This window comes from Ranitomeya variabilis, chromosome 4 (genome assembly GCF_051348905.1).
Source record: "Ranitomeya variabilis isolate aRanVar5 chromosome 4, aRanVar5.hap1, whole genome shotgun sequence".
In the NCBI taxonomy this organism is placed as follows: Eukaryota; Metazoa; Chordata; class Amphibia; order Anura; family Dendrobatidae; genus Ranitomeya; species Ranitomeya variabilis.
In genome coordinates, this window is record NC_135235.1 from 565,354,443 (window position 1) to 565,374,697 (window position 20,255).

Sequence of the window (20,255 nt, forward strand, 5' to 3'; positions counted from 1 at the left end):
GCACATAGTAATCTTTATCCGATGTTGTGGCCAAAGTCACCGTGTAGCATCAATCCTAGGGTACCACACCTGAGGCAAGCAAGTCACAAACAGTCGGTCCCAGTAGGCTTATTTTCTACTTGTTTGTCGCAAAAACCTTGGCATCACTTTGGGACCCCATTCACCTGCAATATTCTGCAATGTAGCAGCAGCACATAGCGATATTTAATTGCATACTTGGGTCGCTGCCAAAATCACCGTGTAGCCCCAACCTAAAGGAGTATGCTACTTTTAGCAAGTGATAGCATTTTGCAAGATAGCTGATTGGTGAAGATGAAGGCGCCAAGACCCCATTTACGGTAAATGCTTCCAAACAGGAATAAGAGCTGCACAGAGAACTGGAACTTAGTCCCACATAGCAAATAGGTGTCAAGCACAGTGTGGGAAGACTAAGTGCAACATAAGGGAAAGAGGGAAAGTAAACCCAAATGCTAGGGAATGGGGGAATGGAGACCCCCTAGGCATATCTAATAGCACCCTGCCTCCCCTACCATCCCTATATTGGTTCCACACCAATCGCTGAGCGGGAACCTAAGCCCTGTATATCCCTCGAGCTAGGCCCTATATAGGGAAGAGGGGGGGTGTGCAATGGCCAGTCCCCACTGTACACTAAAGAGAAGGGAGACAAACAAGGGGGAACCAACTTAACTTGAGCAGTTGTATCTGACACACCCTTGACCCTTGAGTAGGTCTATCTGATTCGTAGACAGCAGGGGTGCAGGAACAAACTAAGAATGAGCTGTAGTTCTCCCTAAAAAATACCAGGACCTGGATGGAATCCTAGGAAGACTCTAATATAAGTCAAGTCTATTTGCTGATGGGTCTGGCATAGCTCACTTTTAAACAGATGAGGCTAATGTAAACCCATAAAATAGAAATTCCATAGTATTATTACCAGTAATGGTCTGACTTCTAGAAACCACCTAAACCCCAGAATGAAGGAAGTCAAGTAAATATGACTGTGCTGCAAATCCATACACAATGGGAGGCAAGGCACTGCTGTAGAAGAAAAAAGGTCGAGAAAAACATTCATTCTATTAGAGCTAGATGATCGCTTGGTGATCACATCAGTTGTAACAGTAGGAAAGCCCCACTAAAGGCAAAAAACTTTTTAACCCATGTTATGCCAAATGTCAGGCGCCAACTTGCATGACATGGGAATTAAGGAAAACCAAAAAGAAGAAATCCATCTGTCATAAGCTGCCTCTGACAGGCCAGTTCTTGCTTTTCTGTTATTCCTGCTGCTCCTTGAGTATGCTTTTTTTGTGTTTGTTTTTTTATATCCACCATACGGTTGCAAATATATGGGCCTATTTATATAGTTCACTGGTGGCCAATTAAATTTCCAGTGGGGCCATATGAGAGACCATGACTCTTGTGGAGGCCTGGTCCAATAGGTTGAAATTAATTCTGTTTCATATTAATGTTAACATATTAATTATAATTATTATTTTATTATTTTATATTAAAAATATATCTTAATGTTGAGCAGAATCAAGTATGCTGTCACCCCCCTATATTGCGTATGAGCCCACATACAGCCCCTATGAACAGTATGAGTCCACACACAGCCCCAATATACAGTATGAGCCCACATAGTCCCCCTATATACAGCATGAGCCCTGTTGTGAATTCCGTTCTTGGGCTCCCTCTGGTGGTTGTAAATGCACTTTTGTGAATTCTGCCCTTGGGCTCCCTCTGGTGGTTTCAAGTGGAACTGCTGCTCCTTGGGTTTTGCATTGGCAGCTGTCTCCACTTATCTTCTCTCCTGGCTTTGCTATTTAACCTGGCTCTGGTCTTCAGTTCATGCCAGCTGTCAATGTTTCTGGGTTGGATTCAGATCTCTCCTTGGATTTCTCTTATGGCCTGTCCATTTCAGCAAAAGATAAGTTCTTGCTAGTTCTTTTGTTGTCCATTTGCTGTGGACTTAATTGCTCAGCTCATGTTATGTCTCTTTTTGTCCAGCATGTCAGTATGATTTATTCAGTCTAGCTGGAAGCTCTGGGGAAGCAGATTTGCCCTCCACACCGTGAGTCGGTGTGGAGATTATTTTTGTAAACTCTGCGTGGACTTTTAGTTTTTAATACTGACCGCACAGTATCCTTTTCTATTCTGTCTATCTAGATTAGTAGTGGCCTCCTTTGCTAAAATCTGTTTTCATTTCTGTGTATGTCATTTCCCTCTCCACTCACAGTCAATATTTGTGGGGGGCTATCTTTCCTTTTGGGGTTTTTCTCTGAGGCAGGATAGCTTTCTGTTTCCATCTTTAGGGGTAGTTAGTTCTCAGGCTGTGACGAGGTGTCTAGGGAGTGACAGGAACATCCTACGGCTATTGCTAGTGTTGGTGTTAGGATTAGGAACTGCGGTCAGTACAGATACCACCTCCTCAGAGCTCGTCCCATGTTGCTCCTTAACCACCAGGTCATAACAGAGCCCCCACACAGCAGCCCTATATACAGTGTGAGCCTCCCTATACAATATGAGCCCACACCCTTTGACTGTTTTTGTTGGAAGGTCGAGGTGGAACAGCCAGATGGCCGGATGTGGTAGATGGCCAGATGTGGTCTGTGGCAGCACTTTTGCCTGGTCTGATATAGTTCTATTTTGTATGGTCTTTACCATAGGTCCATGGCTCACAGGGTAATAATGCTGAGCAGACTAAAGACAAGCCCCCAGAGAATCCTGTGAGCAACACTCCCTTGGTAAAAAGCATAAAAATTAGCACTACACAAATATCCCCATACCTCCAGAAATACATGGCGGTTTTATAAAGAAAAACTGGATTGCCCAGGAGCAGCAGGAAGGATGTAAGAGCAAAAATCAGCCAATTTTGACCTGGTGACTCACTGTTAAGGCTCGAGTTCCCATCTCTGCACAGGGGGAATCTCTAGACATCTCCGCTGTGGTCTCCCATTCTTCTCCAGCCACAGTGGAGCCTGCTCAGCAGAGACATCAGTCCCAGCGTCTGGCTCAGGCAGATACTCTGTGTCTGACTACTGCTGTTCTTCCAGGCTCTGCCGTTATAGCTAGTACTGGTCAGCGGCGAGGACTTGCTTCTGGGACTAAGTCCTGCTTTCTCTCTTCTGAGTATGCCCAAAGGAAGACCTCTAATTGGAGGTCAGGGGTCACATGCTCAGGTCCTGAAGCAACTCCCATTGGTCCTCTAGGAAGGACCTGAAGTTGTGGAAACTATAAAAGGTTTGCATGGCCGCATGGCCATGCGCTAGTATCAATCTTTGTTATGAGCTTTGCGCCAGTGTGGTCATGTATGCTTGTGGTCAGGGCTCGGCTGAAATAAGCCACTAGAATACCGGCACCTCCGGTGAGGCATTGTTTGTGTGCTTCTCTGACTGCATGACCACTGACTGCTATCAGCTCAGCAGTTAGCTGTGTACTCCTGTGAGCTTAACGGGACACAGTGCTTTTCTATCACGGCGACTCTGTGAAGTAACAGAGGACGCTTATACCGCCATATAGTGCCATTTGCTAGCAGCAAATTCTCCTCCTGCACGGTGGACCCCGGGCTGCGAACGCCCCAATAATAACATCTATATTTACTTGGTGCGTTCCGCCAGCTCTAATACTCACCTCCTTTAAATGACAAAACCAAGACTGTCTGACATGACACTGAGTGGCCCATATCTTATATGTAAGGAAGGGCCATAATGGAAAAATATGCTTTCCAAGTAATTCCCTCTTAATAGTTTATATGCTATAATAATACGTTGGCTGATAACCGCCCTACTGGCGATGCTATTAGGTTCTGATAGAGGGAAGACTCTCTGGATGGAGGTCATTTCACACACTTCACTTTATTGGAATTATTAGGGATTATATGTCATCTGAGCCAAGTAGAACAATTTCTAAGCCAACAGTGAACAAATTGAAGGTCAAATCACAGATCGGGTTACATAAAAATGAGTTAAGCATAAGTAAAATATTTCACCTACAGTGAATAAGTTATTAGTTCTTTAGTTTACACTGGTTACAATAATACTATTAGAAGTAATATTGGCCGTACACTGAAATTTAACCGAGAAAAAAAGCACATATGGTATACATATACTGGTGTGAAAAGCACTTCAGGGCTGTCGACTTTGGACAATCTCTGTTTTGTTAGAAGTGTTCCCCAACATTAGGGTTGATAACAGTGTCTCCAACTGCTGGGATCCTCAGCTATCAACTATAATATGTGTGAGAATCTACAGGCAAGTAATTAATTTGCCTGAAGTGCCACCACAGGTAAAATGAACAATTCCCATTGAAATGAATACAGGGTGACCATGTATTGCATGGACATGTGGGTCCTCCAGAGTAGAAGACACTGTTTGTAGCCACTCTATTAACTTTGAATGTTATAACAGAAAATCTGCAATGAGCTTTCTAACTTACCGTAGATAATTCTTTGAATTTCTGCATGGGTCTTGAGGATTTAAAAAAATATATATTTTTGTTATTGTTTTGATTACATTTATAAAGTGTATTCTTATGATCTTAAAGGGTTTACTCCCATCTTCATAGATGAATATTGTGGGATAGTTTTAATAAAAGCAAGTACTTTTGCAATTCATTACTTATTACATTTTGCAGGCTTTCTTGAGATATTAACACTTTTGTTTACAGCTCATTGCTTACAAGACTGATCAACGTTACTGTCTAGCATGTAAGCACTGTGCTGAAGCTGTCCGGGGTTAGGAAATAACAACACGCTCCAACAATCCTGGCCAGCTTCTAAACAATTCTTACAAGCTTGTTCGATTGAAACGAGCTTGTAAGCACTACACATGTTGTATTGACTAGCAGCGGTGGTCGGTCTTCAAAGAAATGAGATGTAAAGAAAAGAAAATTGTTAATATCTCAAGAACGGCTGAAAATTTAAGCAGTAAATTACAAATTTGCTTTTTTCTGCTACTACTATCCAACAATTTAGAAAGATGGAAATAACCCTGTAAGATTTGAGTTCAAGAAAGTGCCTGAGTTCCCTCACAATATTATGCCACTTGTATAGTACTACTGTTTTCTGCTGATACTACAGTCAGTCCCTAAGCATCAGTGTTGGGAAGAGAATGCAGTCACCGAACCCCTATAGTTACACCGCTGTTTATGGCAAGTAATGGTTGAGAATTTCTATAAAATAAAAATAGCAAATTCATGTAAAACATCCATAAATACTACTAAGTATTACTTTTTCTCCATTAAAAGTGTAACTGTTCAAGGTTTTTATGTTTCTAAATGTTTATTAATATATACATCTTATGGTTGATTCTGCAATAACTTTCTGACTGCTACATTGCCCAGACTTATTTATTTTTATCTTTTACCAACAGATATGGCATAGGAGTGTTTAGAAATGGAAGCATCAAATGTATCCATTTTGTCAGCCAACTTGACATGGCCGTCATGCACATCAAATGATCTGCCACACATTGATAACCATCCATCTTCTACGGGAAAAGAAAAAAAATCTCCGCAAGCTGTGGTTTTAAATGGCATCAGTCTGCCTGTAGTTCAAATCGCCAAACAGGAAGGTCAACAGACACCCATTCAACTGGCATCAGGTGGTACAAGCTTTGCCATTGAAAATGCCAATCTATCTGTGATATTTACCCCTCAGCCTCAAACTATCCTCCAAAAAACGTCACCACAAACTCTCACATTGAATATTGTGAATACATTACCAATTCTAAGTCCAACTTCCCCCGCTGGTCTACTTGGTGCCAGCACAGGAAAATTGAGGAGTATCGGAAAGCACATATGTGCCCATTGTGGTCGGGATTGCTTGAAGCCAAGTGTCCTAGAGAAGCACATTCGATCACATACTGGAGAGCGGCCATTTCCCTGCAACATATGTGGAATCTCATTTAAAACCCAAAGCAACCTTTACAAACATAGAAGGACACAAACACATGTGAATAATGCCAAGCAGAGCTTTGATTCTGATGGTAGTTGCCATGAAGATAGACTCCAGGTACAAGCTGGACACAGCGCAAATCTCGATATCAGCTGTGGAACAAGGGATGTAGGTATAGATAAGAATCGCTTCATCTGGAACAAAACTCTTGATGATGTCCAGGAACGTGATAAATTACTAGGAGAAAAAGAAATATCTTTATTTTCACCTGTGAAAACCCATGACAAGATACATGAAGATCCTGATTATTCATCTCACACCAATATCTCACCAGGTATGCCGAACCTACAAAGAACAGTGCTAGATCCAAAGTCTAAAGCTTCAAGTAGGAATGGTCAACTACAAAGGCAACATGAAACATGCACAGATAAACAATGGGACTCTTCTCCTTCTGAAAGAAAGCTAAAAAAATGTGAAAGTACAGATTCTGGGTACTTATCTCATTCAGACAGCGCAGATCTTCAGATGTTCGCTGGAAGCCCTCTTCATAGTCTTAGTGAGTGCAGTATGGAATCAGAGAACATGCTTGGCATTGGATCTGGGGACAGTGAGGATAAGACGGCATCCTTACACAAGAAGAACTTGGAGGAACGTATCTCAATGCTAATCTCTCAAAATAAAGCAGTTGTAGACAACACACATTTAGACAATGTTCGTCCTCGAAAAACTGCTCTATCAAAGCAAGGCAGTATTGACCTGCCGATGCCGTATACTTTTAAAGACTCTTTCCACTTTGACATCAAATCCTTAGATACCAGCAGGAAGAAGGTGTCGATTTGCTCTGACAAATCTACTTTCATTCCATCAGAGAAGACCAAACCTCTATTTTTTCACTCTGTACCAACTCAGATCTCTACAACTATAGAGAGCATGATATTGACCAGAAGCAACTCCTTGCCATTCGTGGAAAGTGGTAGATTAAAGGACAGACTAAATGTACATAACGTTAAATCCCATGGCTCAGGAAAACAATCTTTAACGGCCAGCTATGGTAATTTACTACTCTCTAACACTGCCACAGCTTGTACGGTGGACTTTTCATGCAGTCACCCTCGTGGGCTTGTTAGACAAGCTGCTGTAGATGAGATGCAAATTGGAAGTGGTTCCTTCTCCAACTCTACTGAAGAAATTAAAGAAAAGAAAAAGGTTACAGGGGATCAGATATCGTCAAAGTCAAAAATCACAAATAAAAAAGGTGGACAGAGAAAATTAAACATGTTCTCTCACGAAAAGTGGCAAATGTATGGGGATGAAACATTTAAGAAGTTCTATCAGAACATTAAAAAGAATGAACAGGTAAAAAAATCAAAACAAGACACTTCTGAGTCAAAAGGCACATTCAGCCATGAAGTTTGTTTGCAGTCAACTACTGAATTGGGAAAGCAATCTGATAATCTATCCTCTATACCAATGGTTACACCTCAAAATCCAAACTTGCACTTTACTTGTACTTATGCGATGACTTCAGGGAATAATGGAATGGATATTCCTATATCTATTGAAAGTCCCAACATAACTCTAGATAATGATATGAGGGCTCAAGGGATCCAGCCAGAGCCTAAGTACCAGAATAGTCTAAATGTGTCCAAAATTGATGTGAATGGTTCGGAAAATTTTCTAGAAAATTTTCAAAATCCTCCTGCTGGGGTTTCTGACATTGTAATAACTGAAAATCAACAAAAAGGACCAACTATTTCAAGTATGCACAACCATTTAGAATGTTATTATAATAGCAATTCCCAAAGCCATGAAAGATCTCCATCAGATAGAAAAAAGCTTAAGGTAGCAAAGTTGAAAGGAGAGATATTATACAGTGTTTCCTTGGACATTTCAGAAGACACCATTGGGAATCAGGACAAGAATGTGGACGACATAAGAGAGATTGAAAAAACTACAAGAACATTATGTGGTGATGAAGTTGGCACAGTCTTAACTTGTCATTCACTTTCTCATCGAGAAGATTCTGGACAAATACCAGCACAGTCAAAAAAAGGTAATTTGTTTATCCCAGCTCCTGAACCATCATCAGCTCCAAAAGAATCTTTATTTTCTCCAGGATACTTAATAAAATTTAATTTCACAGAAACTTCTGTAGAAGAGTCTATCTTGCAGTCAAGAGACAATGACTTAGCCAATGTTATAGAAGGTCAAAACTCAAAATCTCTAGTGGTTCCAAACAAAATATGCCATGAAACGTTACTCGAAAAACAGCTAAAACTCACACAGAAACACGACTCTGTAATTGCACCCTTTGGAAAGATAAATCTTAATGAAGAATCTGTTCCTATATGTTGCTCCTCTAAGATTTCCCAACATATAGTACAAAACAAAAGCTTAGACACTCAGGGAAGTTGGTATCAAAAAGCCAGGTTAGCTGACACATGTCCAAAGAGTCAAAATAAATTTGTGGAAAATAGAGGAGTGAAAGATCATTTATTTAAACAAATGGATTTGAAGGCTTCTATGGCCTTAGAAAGCAGTGACACAAAATCAACCAATGAGGTTAACAAATTTTCTCAGGATCCATTTCTACGAGATATAGTTCGGCCTGGACAGTCTTGTTGGAAATCGCTTAAGACAACTGGATTTCGACACAGAGAAAACTCATTGTTCCCTACAACATGCACCTATTTTCCATCAGATATCAAGGTCACACAGGTCACCTTTTCAACAATGAACACAGAACCTTCCTCTACTTGGTGCTGGCTGAACAGATGTCTACCTCTTCCAGTGGAGCAAAAGGAAAAGTCATATTCAGTTTATGGTTCTTTGTCAAGTGGTGTCTTTAAAGAAAATAGATCTCAACTACATGGAAGAAATCTTGAGAAAGACATAAACCATAGAATAACCATTGATGGACAACGTGTGATGTCATCACTTCTGATGTCAGCAAAACCAAAGGTATTTTAAGAAAATTTGCATTTTTAGGCATATTAAAGTCAATGACACCTTAACATTTCGTAATTTAGAAAGCATAGTGAAATTTACTGTTATTGTCATGAACTCTGATGATGAATGAATGGTGTTTCTCTATAAGGTTCTTCTTCTTGGATGTGCAAGCTTCTAAGTAAGGATACCCATCTGTTCATTCATCGTACCACCCAGGGAAAAAAGCATTGCACAGTGCCTATTCAAGTCAGTAGGTTGTCTGTGTAATGTAGGACAAGATTGGTCCTCCAGAGTAAGGGTACCGTTACACAAAACGATTTACCAACGATCACGACCAGCGATACGACCTGGCCGTGATCGTTGGTAAGTCGTTGTGTGGTCGCTGGGGAGCTGTCACACAGACAGCTCTCCAGCGACCAACGATGCCGAAGTCCCCGGGTAACCAGGGTAAACATCGGGTTACTAAGCGCAGGGCCGCGCTTAGTAACCCGATGTTTACCCTGGTTACCATCGTAAATGTAAAAAAAACCAAAACGTACATACTCACATTCCGGTGTCCGTCAGGTCCCTCGCCGTCTGCTTCCCGCACTGACTGAGTGCCGGCCGTAAAGTGAAAGCAGAGCACAGCAGTGACATCACCGCTGTGCTCTGCTTTTACTTTCCGGCCGGCAGTCAGTCAGTGCGGGAAGCAGACGGCTAGGGACCTGACGGACACCGGAATGTGAGTATGTACGTTTTTTTTTTTTTACATTTACGATGGTAACCAGGGTAAACATCGGGTTACTAAGCGCGGCCCTGCGCTTAGTAACCCGATGTTTACCCTGGTTACAAGCGAACGCATCGCTGGATCGGTGTCACACACACTGATCCAGCGATGACAGCGGGAGATCCAGCGACGAAATAAAGTTCCAAACGATCTGCTACGACGTACGATTCTCAGCAGGGTCCCTGATCGCTGCTGCATGTCAGACACAGTGATATCGTATGGATATCGCTGGAATGTCACAGATCATACCGTCGTAGCGACCAAAGTGCCACTGTGAGACGGTACCCTAAGAGACGCTTCATTCACACCTAGAGATGTGCATCCTGAATAGAGAACCACCTCTATTAACTTCATTTATACTTATAGAGTATATGGATATGGGTTTTAAAAACCCAGCTAACCCTTTAAAATCTGTAATAAGACATTTCTATAGATGTAAATTGTAAGCTGAACTTTTATGCTATGATAACAAGAAGCCTGAGTACTTTGTATAAGAAACAACCACTGTCTGTAAATATAAGATTCACCAAATATAAGTTTATTAAGTACAGAAAAGTGTCTTAAAATTCAAAGGAGAATTCCTCATAAGGGTCAGAGGACATACATGCCTGTAATAATGGTTGTAGAGCTTGGACTGATATAGAAAGCATAAACTTGTGTGGTCCATAATCTGAAGTACACAGTGCAGTTAGCACATATAGTGGTAAATGAATAAAGGTATCAGTACCTTATAAAATAGGATAACTGCTGCCCAAGATGTGTCCGGCGCTGTGTCCCTACACCCCGACGTGCGTTTCACCCACCTTCTTTGAAATAATAAAGTTAGATAGATCATACCTTTCCCTGATCCAAAACAGGCAAAGTCCAGGAACAGCAGCCATGTTGGAGAGCTGCCACTGTACCCAGGGAGGGTACTATCCGATTTTGTTATGCTAAATAGGTGCTGTTTTTTGGGGACTACTTTAAAAAATGAAAAACCCCTAGAAAGTCAGGGTACATGATTACTTTCTCAGTGTTCATGTAACTGTAAGACATAGTCTCATCTTTTCTGAGTAAGAAAGCCTTTAATGAAGTACAGATGGTTGGTCAGTTAATTTAATGTAATATTCCCTCAAATCCAATTATACATGCTTTTCAATTTACCTACGACACCATTTAATTCACATGTTTTGTACAAAATGTCAAGATAAGTCTCTAAAAAAATAATCTTTGCTTCAAACTCTGGAGAATCTAACTTCAAATGGAAGGACACATTTATTTTGACCTTAATGACTTCTTGTTGAGACTTCAAATGTGACAAAACTGACATAGTCTTCCACTTTAGACAGACTCTTTGAAATCATTTTCCCTTAAGCATGAACTGATTACAGAGTTTGCTAAAGTGTTCAATTTCGTTACAACGCCACTACAAGGAAAAACAAACTATTACACAGTATCTTTTTTAATTAATCGGCCTGCTAGAAGTTCTTTGTAGCTGTACTATGCTCTAACTGGTTAAAAAGGGTCCTATGTGAGGACCCCTCTCTCTAGTAATTCATAATTCCATAAAAGAGGGTTTTTTTTAACTACCGTAAATTTCTTGTTGTCTCATTGTCTTCAGGATTCTCAATTCTAGATAGTGTATTCATAAAATATGTGGTTGTATGCAGTCATCTTTCCTTTTTCCTTCTTTTAACTCTTTTTGAGCATACCTGACTTCTCAAGAAGGTTGGCACTTATTGTTCTTTACCAATAACAAGCAGTTAGGTAATCATGTGTATTATTTAAAGGGATAAAACATCTTTTGAGATTCCTGTGAGACATCAGAAGATATTATCAATGGTGAGCTGTGACCTTTAAACTTTTACAGTCCGAGCACCATGCCCCTTTGTTTTCTGACTATGGATTACTGAGTTTTCTATTGCAATATTCCATTTACATATTTGAAGAAATATCATGATTCTTAGGGCCCACCAGTGGCAAAATATTTTTGAAGGTCAAACATCTAATAATTAGTTGGTGTAAATTTCATAACAGTAACCCTTTAGTCGCATCCTTTCTTATATCACTATTCTTATTTCTAGGATTGTTTAAAAGAAGAAACTGGAAATAATTACCATCCATTAGTCAAGAGGTCTAGTAAGAAGGGCACAGCTATGAAGTCTTGGCACGTAAAAAGGTGTGTCTCATTTCTATTTCTATACTTTTGTAAGTCTGTTGATGTCGACCACGACCATGGGCGCGATTATTACTCTACTTAAAGTTATGTCACAAGTCTGCATAGTGTTGGCAGTAGAAACAGTCCATGAATATTTTTGTCATATTTTAGTTTCCTGTTTTCTATTTCATGTCTGGTATAGAAAATTATCTGCAGGAGAAGCGTAATGTTAACTTATTTCATAATTGTTCATAATAGTGTTTCTCTTTAGTTACCATGTGTGCTTTAGCTGGATAGTTCATCTATTGAAACAATGAATAATTTATAAAAATGACATTGAACTGTGCCGGTTTATTTGGTAGGTGATATGTCTATGTTGTTATCTAATACAGGAGCAAGGATGGTTCCTGTGGGCGTTCCCATGGCAAAATATCCCAGCAGAGGACTTCAGGAGTTATTGTTCAAGACAAACAGCACAGGAAAATCAATTGTCCTTCAACTCATGAGTCAGGTACTGACTAGCCACTTAATTTGGGTGTTACACCAGACATGAATTTAATATCAATCGATCTATTTATCTAAACATGCAAACAAAATGTAGGCAGCGCTCCAGGAAATGTTAAATGCAAAAAATGCATGGTCCATGTGAAAGAAGGCAACGATTAGGCTCAAATACACCTAGCCTTTGTCAAATGCATAAAGCTTTTGGGAAGCCAAACTAAAGCTCTGTGCATTTGACAAAGATCTGTGTATCTGAGCCGAAATGTTGCCTTTTTTCATATGTGGCAATATACAGAGTGGGCCATTTATATGGATACACCTAAATAAAATGGGAATGGTTGGTTATATGAACTTCCTGTTTGTGGCACATTAGTATATGGGAGGGGGAACACTTTTCAAGATGGGTGGTGACCATGGCGGCCATTTTGAAGTTGGCCATTTTGGATCCAACTTTATTTTTTTCAATGGGAAGAGGGTCATGTGACATCAAATTTATTGAGAATTTCACAAGAAAAACAATGGTGTGCTTGGTTTTAACGTAACTTTATTCTTTCATGAGTTATGTACAAGTTTATGACCACTTATAAAATGTGTTCAAAGTGCTGCCCATTGTGTTAGATTGTCAATACAACCCTCTTCTCCCACTCTTGACACACTGATAGCAACACCGCAGAAGAAATGCTAGCACAGGCTTCTAGTATCCAATGTTTCAGATGCTGCACATCTCGTATCTTCACAGCATAGACAATTGCCTTCAGATGACCCCAAAGATAAAAGTCTAAGGTGGTCAGATCGGGAGACCTTGGTGTCCATTCAACTGGCCCACGACAACCAATGCACTTTCCAGGAAACTGTTCATGTAGTAATGCTCGGACCTGACACCCATAATGTGGTGGTGCACCATCTTGCTGGAAAAACTCAGGGAACATGCCATCTTCAGTGTATAAATAGGGCAACACATCATCATGTAGCAATTTCAGACATCCAGTGGCATTGAGGTTTCCATTGATGAAGAATGGGCAACACGGTGGCGCAGTGGTTAGCACAGCAGCCTTGCAGCGCTGGAGTCCTGGGTTCTAATCCCCCATTGGACTACATCTGCAAAGGGTTTGTATGTTCTCTCCGTGTTTGCGTGGGTTTCCTCCGGGCACTCCGGTTTCCTCCCACATTCCAAAGACATACTGATAGGGAATTTAGATTGTGAGCCCCATCGGGGACAGCGATGATAATGTGTACAAACTGTAAAGCGCTGCGTAATATGTTAGCGCTATATAAAAATAAAGATTATTATTATTATAATGGCCCCACTATCTTTGTATCCCATATACCACACCATGTGGAGATACGAGATGGCTGACTTCAAAATGGCCGCCATGGTCATCACCCATCTTGAAAAGTTTTCCCTCTCCCATATACTAATGTGCCACAAACAGGAAGTTGATTGTTATGAGCTGGTGGTTTAGGAGCAACATGGGACGTGCTCTGGAGGAGGTGGTACCTGTACTGACCGCAGTTCCTGAGCTTAACACAACACTAGAAGTAGCCGTGGGATGTTCCTGTCACTCCCTAGACACCTCGTCACAGCCGGAGGATTAACTACCCCTAAAGATAGAAACAGGAAAGCTATCTTGCCTCAGAGAAAATCCCCAAAGGATAGGACAGCCCCCCACAAATATTGACTGTGAGTGGAGAGGGAAATGACATACGCAGAATGAAACCAGGATGTAGCAAAGGAGGCCAGTCTAACTAGATAAATAGAACAGGAAAGAATACTGTGCGGTCAGTATTAAAAACTAGAAAAATCCACCACAGAGTTTACAAAAATCTCCACACCTGACTAAAGGTGTGGAGGGTAAATCTGCTTCCCAGAGCTCCCAGCTTAACTGAATAAATCCATACTGACAAGCTGGACTAGAAAAAACATAGAAAGTGCAGAAAGATTAAGTCCACAACAAGTGGACTGCAAAAGAACAAAGCAAGGACTTATCTTTGCTGAACTGGTCAGAATATCAGGGAAATCCAAGCAGAGATGTGAATCCAACCAGGAACCATTGACAACTGGCACAGGCTGAAGGATAGAACCAGGCTAAATAGTCGAGCCAGAAAGACAATCAGTGGAAGCAGCTGCTGACTACTAAATCCAAGGAGCAGCAGTACCACTTAAAACCACCGGAGGGAGCCCAAGAGCAGAACTCGCAAAAATGCCACTTACAACCACCGGAGGGAGCCCAAGAGCGGAATTCACAACAGTTGATATCACCAACCATTCCCATTTTATTTAGGTGTATCCATATAAATGGCCCATCCTGTACTTCTGCACTTTTTGCATTGAACATTTTTTGAGTGCTGCCTACATTATTTATTTCTTTATGTATATTGGCTGATGGGTTGTTGGTTCCAACAAACTGTGGGGTTGTACAGGCTGCCTTTTTTTTTAGATATTCTTGTGCTGTTTCACATTCTGTGTTTTAACTCCAGAATTATTATTATTATTTATTATTATAGCACCATTTATTCCATGGTGCTTTACATGTGAAGAGGGGTATACATAATAAAAAACAAGTACAATAATCTTAATCATTACAAGTCACGATTGGTACAGGAGGTACAGTATCTATCCATCTCTTTCACCTAGAACATTTCTTTCTGTCAGAATAAATATTAAGAGGAAATTGGGTAATGTCCTAATAACCATAACAAAATTCACACAATAGCTGATGAGTAATTAGTTCTACTCCTCAGAACATATGCAAACTCCAGAAATCCTGAAAATATGCATGAGGCGGAAGAGTGGTCCACTTGTGGATCTATAGTTTGGGTAGCTAAGCAGACTGTTGGACACTGGTGACACCAAGTCATAACATTACTTGACTTTGATTCTAGGGTCAAAAAAGTATTACTTTAGTCAGCATGGTGGCTCAGTAGTAAGCACTGCTGCTTTGCAGTACTAGGTTCATATCCCCCAAGAACAATATCTGCAAGTCTGTATGTTCTCCCCATGTTTGTGTGGTTTTCCTCCGGGTTCTCCAGTTTCTCCCCACACGCCAGACATACTGATAGGAAATTTAGATTGTGAGCCCTAATGGGGACAGTGATGATAATGTATAATATATTATGTAAAGCACTGTATAGTATGTTGGCGTTATATAAGCAAAGCATAATGATAATAATAATAATAATAATTTTATTTATATAGCGCCAACATATTCCGCAGCGCTTTACAAATTATAGAGGGGACTTGTACAGACAATAGACATTACAGCATAACAGAAATCACAGTTCAAAACAGATACCAGGAGGAATGAGGGCCCTGCTCGCAAGCTTACAACCTATGAGGAAAAGGGGAGACACGAGAGGTGGATGGTAACAATTGCTTTAGTTATTTGGACCAGCCATAGGGTAAGGCTCGGGTGTTCATGTAAAGCTGCATGAACCAGTTAACTGCCTAAGTATGTAGCAGTACAGACACAGAGGGCTATTAACTGCATAAAGTGTATGAGAACATGATGCAAGGAACCTGATTATGTTTTTTTTGTTTTTTTTTATGATAGGCCACACAGGGATAATAAAAATTATATTGGTAAAAAAAACTTATTTTTTGGCAATTAAAAGGAACCTATAATCTGATCCATGCAGCTCAATCTGCGGACAGCACGAATGAAATCCTAGCTGGGCGATTGCAGGCACAAGGATATCTTTGCCATTTCAAAGAAATTATTATTAAACCCCTTCACCCACCCAAGCCTGTTTTCACCTTCATGATCAGGCCAATTTTTTCAATTCTGACCAGTGTCACCTTATGAAGTAATAATTCTGGAACTCTTCAAGATATCCCACTGATTCTGTGACATGTTGTATTTCATGATAGTCATAAAATTTGTTTAACCCCTTACTGACATCGGACGGGATAGTACGTCCGATGTCAGCTCCCCTGCTTTGATGCAGGGCTCCGCGGTGAGCCCGCATCAAAGCCGGGACATGTCAGCTGTTTTGAACAGCTGACATGTGCCCGCAATAGCGGCGGGTGAAATCGCGATTCACCCGCTGCTATTAACTAGTTAAATACCGCTGTCAAACGCAGACAGCGGCATTTAACTACCCCGTCACATGATCGGAGGTCGGCGATGCTTCTCCATTGTAACCATAGAGGTCCTTGAGACCTCTATGGTTACAGATCCCCGGCAGCTGTGAGCGCCACCCTGTGGTCGGTGCTCACAGCACACCTGATTTTCTACTACATAGCAGCGAACAGCAGATTGCTGCTATGTAGCAGAGGCGATCGTGCTGTGCCTGCTTCTAGCCTCCCATGGAGGCTATTGAAGCATGGCAAAAGTTAAAAAAAAGTAAAAAAATGTGAAAAAAATAAAAAAATATAAAAGTTTAAATCACCCCCCTTTCACCCCAATCAAAATAAATCAATAAAAAAAAAAATCAAATCTACACATATTTGGTATCGCCACGTTCAGAATCGCCCGATCTATCAATAAAAAAAAAGCATTAACCTGATCGCTAAACGGCGTAACGAGAAAAAAATCGAAACGCTAGAATTACGTTTTTTTGGTCGCCACGACATTGCATTAAAATGCAATAACGGGCGATCAAAAGAACGTATCTGCACCGAATTGGAATCATTAAAAACGCCAGCTCGGCATACAAAAAATAAGCCCTCAACCGACCCCAGATCATGAAAAATGGAGACGCTACGAGTATCGGAAAATGGCGCAATTTTTTATTTTTTTTTAGCAAAGTTTGGAATTTTTTTTCACCACTTAGGTAAAAAATAACCTAGTCATGTTAGGTGTCTATGAACTCGTTCTGACCTGGAGAATCATAATGGCAGATCAGTTTTAGCAGTTAATGAACCTAGCAAAAAAGCCAAGCAAAAAACAAGTGTGGGATTGCACTTTTTTTGCAATTTCACCGCACTTGGAATTTTTTTCCCGTTTTCTAGTACACGACATGGTAAAACCAATGATGTCGTTCAAAAGTACAACTCGTCCCGCAAAAAATAAGCCCTCACATGGCCAAATTGACGGAAAAATAAAAAAGTTATGGCTCTGGGAAGGAGGGGAGTGAAAAACGAACACGGAAAAACAAAAAATCCCACGGTCATGAAGGGGTTAATATGACTTGCCTTTATTTGTGCAAATATCGGAAATTTGGCATAAATTTGACAATTTTCAAACTTTAATTTTTATTCCCTTAAACCAGACAGTTATGTCACACAAAATAGTTAATGAGTAACATTTACCACATATCTACTTTACATCAGCATAATTTTTTTAAACATAATTTGTTTTTGTTAGGAAGTCAGAAGAGTTAAAAGTTGATCAGCAATTTCTCATTATTCCAGCAAAATTAACAAAACCATTTTTTGGGATCTCATATTTGAAGTGACTTTGAGGGACCTATATGACAGGAAAAACCCCAAATTGACACCATTCTAAAAACAATACCCCTAAAGGTGCTCAAAATCACACTCAAGATGAATCACAGGAATTAAAACAATATTTAACCCCTTAACCCTTAGGGGTGGTTTGCATGTTAATGACTGGGCCAATTTTTACAATTCTGACCACTGTCCCTTTATGAGGTTATAACTCTGGAACGCTTGCATGGATCCTGGTGATTCTGACGTGGTTTTCTCATGACATATTGTACTTCATGTTAGTGGTAAAATTTCCTTGACATTACTCACGTTTATTTGTGAAAAAAAAACGGAAATTTGGCGAAAATTTTGAAAATTTCGCAATTTTCCAACTTTGAATTTTCATGCCCTTAAATCATAGATATATGTCACACAAAATACTTAATAAGTAACATTTCCCACATGTCTACTTTACATCAGCACAATTTTGGAACAAACTTTTTTTGTTAATGAGTTTTAAGGGTTAAAAGGTGACCAGCAATTTCTTATTTATTTTTTATTTTTTTTTATATAGCGCTAACATATTCCGCAGCGCTTTACAGTTTGCACACATTATCATCACTGTCCCCGATGGGGCTTCACAATCTAAATTCCCTATCAGTATGTCTTTGGAATGTGGGAGGAAACCGGAGTGCCCAGAGGAAACCCACGCAAACACGGAGAGAACATACAAACTCTTTGCAGATGTTGTCCTTGGTGGGGTTTGAACCCAGGACTCCAGCGCTGCAAGGCTGCTGTGCTAACCACTGTGCCACCATGCTGCCCATTTTACAACGCCATTTTATTAAGAGACCACATCACATTTGAAGTTACTTTGAGGGGTCTATATGATGGAAAATACCCAAGTGTGACAACATTCTAAAAACTGCACCCCTCAAGGTGCTCAAAATCACATTCAAGAAGATTATTAACCCTTCAGGTGTTTCACAGGAATTTTTGGAATGTTTTTTTTTTTTTAAATGAACATTTACCTTTTTTCACAAAAAATTTACTTCAGATCCAATTTGCTTTATTTTAGAAAGGGTAACAGGAGAAATTGGACCCCAAAAGTTGTTGTACAATTTGTCCTGCGTACGCAGATACCCCATATGTGGGGAAGAACCACTGTTTGGGCGCATGGCAGAGCGCAGAAGGGAAGGAGCGCCGTTTGACTTTCCAGTGCTAAATTGTCTGGAATTGAGATAGGACGCCATGTCGCGTTTGGACCATGGCACACCGCGATCAAACATGATCTCAGTGTTCTGGCGGTATAGGGAAGCATCGCGCAGGGAGGGGGCTCCCTGCGTGCTTCCCTGAGACCCTCGGAGCAACGCGATGTGATCGCGTTGCTCCGAGCGTCTCTTATTTCCTCTCCCTGCAGTCCCCGGATCCAAAATGGCCGCGGGGCTGCATCCCTTCAGTGAACACCGTAGAAAAAAAAAAAAAAGAGGCAGAAAACAACGCTTTATTACCATACCGCCTAACAAAAAGTGAAATAACACGCGATCAAAAAGATAGATATAAATAACCATGGTACCGCTGAAAACGTCATCTTGTCCCGCAAAAAACAAGCCACCATACAGCATCATCAGCAAAAAAATAAAAAAGTTATAGTTTTCAGAATAAAGCGATGCCAAAATAATTATTTTTTCTATAAAATAGTTTTTATCGTATAAAAGCGCCAAAACATAAAAAAATGATATAAATGAGGTATCTCTGTAATTGTACTGACCCGAAGAATAAAACTGCTTTATCAATTTTACCAAACGTGGAACGGTATAAACGCCCTCCCCAAAAAAGAAATTCATGAATAGCTGGTTTTTGGTCATTCTGCCTCACAAAAATCGGAATAAAAAGCGATAAAAAAATGTCACGTGCCCGAATATGTTACCAATAAAAACGTCAACTCATCCCACAAAAAACAAGACCTCACATGACTATATGGACCAAAATAAGGAAAAATTATAGTTCTCAAAATGTGGAGACGCAAAAACTTTTTTGCTATAAAAAGTGTATTTAGTTTGTGACCGCTGCCAATCATAAAAATCCGCTATAAAAAACGCTCTATAAGTAAATCAAACCCCCTTAGTTATGAAAAAATAATAAAATTAAAAAAATGTATTTATTTCCATTTTCCCATTAGGATTAGGGCTAGGGTTATGCCTAGGGTTAGGTCTAAGGTTAGGGCTAGGGTTAGGGCTAGGGTTAGGGTTAGGGCTAGGGCTGGGGCTAGGGTTGGAGCTAAAGTTAGGGTTAGGGTTGGGGCTAAAGTTAGGGTTAGGGCTAAAGTTAGGGTTAGGGTTGGGGCTAAAGTTAGGGTAAGGGTTTGGATTACATTTATGGTTGGGATTAGGGTTGGGATTAGAGTTAGGGGTTTGTCAGGGTTAGGGGTGTCGTTAGGGTTACCGTTGGGATTAGGGTTAGGAGTGTGTTTGGATTGGGGTTTCAGTTAGAATTGGGGAGTTTCCACTGTTTAGGCACATCAGGGGCTCTCCAAACGCGACATGGCGTCCGATCTAAATTCCAGCCAATTCTGCATTGATAAAGTATAACAGTGCTCCTTCCCTTCCGAGCTCTCCCGTGCACCCAAACAGGGGTTTACCCC

At 40.5% G+C, this 20,255-nt stretch overlaps 1 protein-coding gene across 3 annotated transcripts in view; it reads left to right on the forward strand.

Annotated features, from left to right (window-relative positions):
• Positions 1-20,255, forward strand: part of ZNF831 (zinc finger protein 831) — a 127,623-nt gene that overhangs the window by 71,367 nt on the left and 36,001 nt on the right. For all 3 annotated transcript variants that reach the window (XM_077252822.1, XM_077252824.1, XM_077252823.1), the window contains exons 2-4: positions 5,367-8,851; positions 11,669-11,763; positions 12,135-12,253. In XM_077252822.1, the coding sequence (XP_077108937.1) occupies positions 5,390-8,851; positions 11,669-11,763; positions 12,135-12,253 (3,676 nt within the window). In that variant the 5' untranslated portion in view covers positions 5,367-5,389. The remainder of the gene's footprint in view (positions 1-5,366; positions 8,852-11,668; positions 11,764-12,134; positions 12,254-20,255) is intronic.